Source organism: Olea europaea, unplaced genomic scaffold (genome assembly GCF_002742605.1).
Source record: "Olea europaea var. sylvestris unplaced genomic scaffold, O_europaea_v1 scaffold1148, whole genome shotgun sequence".
Taxonomy (NCBI): domain Eukaryota; kingdom Viridiplantae; phylum Streptophyta; class Magnoliopsida; order Lamiales; family Oleaceae; genus Olea; species Olea europaea.
Window position 1 is genome coordinate 324969 of NW_019228875.1, and position 2989 is coordinate 327957.

The following is a 2989-nucleotide window of genomic DNA, read 5'->3' on the forward strand; positions in this document are numbered from 1 at the left end:
GGGGGGGGATAAAATATTGTCTATTATAAAAATAAAAATAAATAATAATTGTTCAGTACAATCTTAACTTCATGTCAAACTTGCTTTGGCAGTTTATTAATGAGATTAGGCCTCATATTCAGACTAGGTTATTGATGCCTTTTTTCCCCTCTAAATCATCCAGGTATCCTATTCGCTCTTGATATTCTTTTGCGGAATGTTTATTACAGTACATGGCTTCGACGAAGCCGGAATTCCGAGAAAACTGTGGGATTTCATGGAGCCTTATGCAAAGATAGATCATATCGGGGGAATGACAGTTTTAGCTGCTGTCATAATCGTGCTCTCAAATTTGGTATCAAATGTACCTACAGGTATGTCAAATGTACCTGATTTTGAACATGAGATAATAATTTGTCGGTCAATAAGGAGAACAAAAGGAGACAGCGGATTGAATTATATGTCCAACACTCGAACTTGAAAATCTTCTAGGATAGATTACATGTTTGGATGATGGAAGTGACACTGGACCAAGAGTATTGCTAAGTAGGAAAATATGTTATCCTGTTGCTACTCAGGGTCGAGGTAAATTAACATAACAAAATTTCGTATTTGGAAGCTGTATTTAAAAGCTTCCTCTCCCCAGTTTTAATGATGGTGCAGCCTTCCCTAGGATTACAAACCATGCAAGGCAGGCAATGCCATTCACCCCTTCCATAGGCTAAGAACAATTGATTAGATTGGACATACATCACAAAGAAGGAAATAGGAAAGGTTAACACTTCAAAGCATATGGCTATCTATCAACCTTTGCTCCCCATGATGTAGATGAAGTGAGTCCACAAGGAATTCATAGTAGAAAGGAGCGTGATATATTTGCACGAGAATTCAAATCGAAGTTGATCCCAAAATATTTCTTATAATCACATACTGCTTCAATTGAATCTTTTTGTATGTCACAAAAGCCACATTGAAATACTAAAATAATTCATTTCACGGCATTCATTTCTTCAATCTTAATGAAATATGATACTAGGAAACTCGCTGAAACAATATATGTACCCTGTATATAGTAATGTCAAAGTGACGCTAGGCTTTGTGTTGTGGCCAGCAGGATCTCCACAGGTCAAATAAATAAATTTAAAACACTCACAAGGCCCGGCTCGTTGGGATGGCAGTGGTCCGAGCTTGGTTCGTACTGGCCTCTCTAACCTAGTTTGGCCTAATTGACACTACTTGTATAATCGAGTGAATATAACTGAGTTGCTTTTACTTTCAGTTCTACTGCTTGGAGCACGAGTGGCATCTTCTGCAGCAGCAATATCGCCTACCAGTGAGAAGAAAGCATGGCTCGTCTTAGCTTGGGTGAGCACAGTTGCAGGAAATCTCTCTCTCTTGGGATCGGCTGCCAACTTAATAGTGTGTGAACAGGCCCGTCAGGCTCACGATGGCTACGATCTAAAATTCTGGACTCACCTCAAATTTGGAGTTCCCTCTACTATTATTGTAACAGCTATTGGTTTGACTTTGATAGGGAGATGACACCTTGTGATCAATCTGAGGTTCTCTTGGAAATTCAATTATGCTATACGAGGATATTGATGAGCAAGAATAATATAGGATTTTCGCAAAATCACTTAAAACTAAGAATACTGCATGTTATCTTCTTTACTGTATGTTTAATACAAGGTACTCAATGTGATTACGATTTTTTCAGTGTAAATTATGTGTTGGGGATCCTAGGAGTTCAATCAACCAAAACATCAAACAATAGAAGAAATTCTAAGGCAAAACAATGAAAAAAGGGATGGAAAAAATACAACCTGTGTTCGGCCGGAATTTGGACAGATTTTTCTCCTTCCTTGCAGCTGCTTTCTTCCCTTCTAATGGCTGTTTTTCAGGTTCAGGAACAGCCTTCCATGACTTGCAAATTACCTTCCAAGAGAGAGGGGAAAACCAATGAAGAACCACCACCCTTTGCTGGAAAATCGATCCTGACCGAGAGCTCCCCTTTGAAATGGCAGAGAGAGTTTACATAAGAAGGGGAAGGAAGTAAAGACCATGCCTCTGCCAAAAAACGTGGGAAGACCTTATTGTGTCAACATCAATACCATCAAGTCACAACATCTCTCCCAAGATTAAATCTCGATCGTCGATCTTCATCCAATGGTCCACAAAAAATTGAATAGATGGTGTTAGGTGAACCATATTCTCACATTCTTTACCTTGGTTCTCCTAACACTCTCTCTTGGTTGCGAATTTGTACATGAAAGAACTGTTCATCATCATCGCCCACTACCTGCAAGAAAAATTAACCAGTGTCAATGTATAATAAAGATAAGCACAATTTAAATTTACCTGCAGGTAGAATTTTTGTTCCCATATCAGAGGGATTCCCATCAGTGTGAATTTTAACAAGATTAACTTCACCTTGAGACAGTTTCTCACGAATAAAATGATACTTTACCTCAATATGTTTAGTTCTTTCATGGTAAATAGGATTTTTACAAAGCAATAAAGCACTTTGACTATCAGTAAACATAACAGGTGTATCATGCATGAAGTTCAATTCTTTTAAAATTTCTTTTAACCAAGTACATTCTTTAACCGCCTCAGTTATGGCAACATACTCTGCCTCAGTACTTGACAAAGTAACTAAAGGCTGCAGCTGTGACTTCCATGTTATACAATTGTCACCTAGTGTAAAAAAGTACGCTGTGGTAGACTTTCTGCTATCATTGTCACCAGCAAAATCAGAGTCTACATACCCCTTTAGAGCAAGTTTTTCAGATCTCTTTTCATACACTAGACCCAGATTTAATGTACCAACAATGTACCTTAACAACCATTTCAAACCTGCCCAATGAGGCTTTCCTGGGTTTGACATAAATCTGCTCAAAAAACTTATAGCATAGGCTAAGTCAGGCCTGGTTGTTATCATAGAGAACATAACAGAACCTATAGCATTAGAGTAGGGTATATTCCTCATTTCTCTAAATTCCTCCTCAGT

General features: G+C 38.2%; 1 protein-coding gene across 4 annotated transcripts in view; it reads left to right on the forward strand.

Annotated features, from left to right (window-relative positions):
• LOC111373637 (silicon efflux transporter LSI2-like) overlaps positions 1–1702 on the forward strand; it is a 4725-nt gene extending 3023 nt beyond the window's left edge. For 2 of the 4 annotated variants that reach the window (XM_022996197.1, XM_022996196.1), the window contains exons 3-4: positions 164–353; positions 1259–1702. In XM_022996197.1, coding sequence (XP_022851965.1) covers positions 164–353; positions 1259–1521 — 453 coding nt within the window. In that variant the 3' untranslated portion in view covers positions 1522–1702. Of the gene's footprint in view, positions 1–163; positions 354–1090; positions 1171–1258 lie in introns of all 4 variants that reach the window. The other 2 variants (XR_002698972.1, XR_002698973.1) reach the window with 2 other exon arrangements.
• Positions 1703–2989: the final 1287 nt, after the last annotated feature.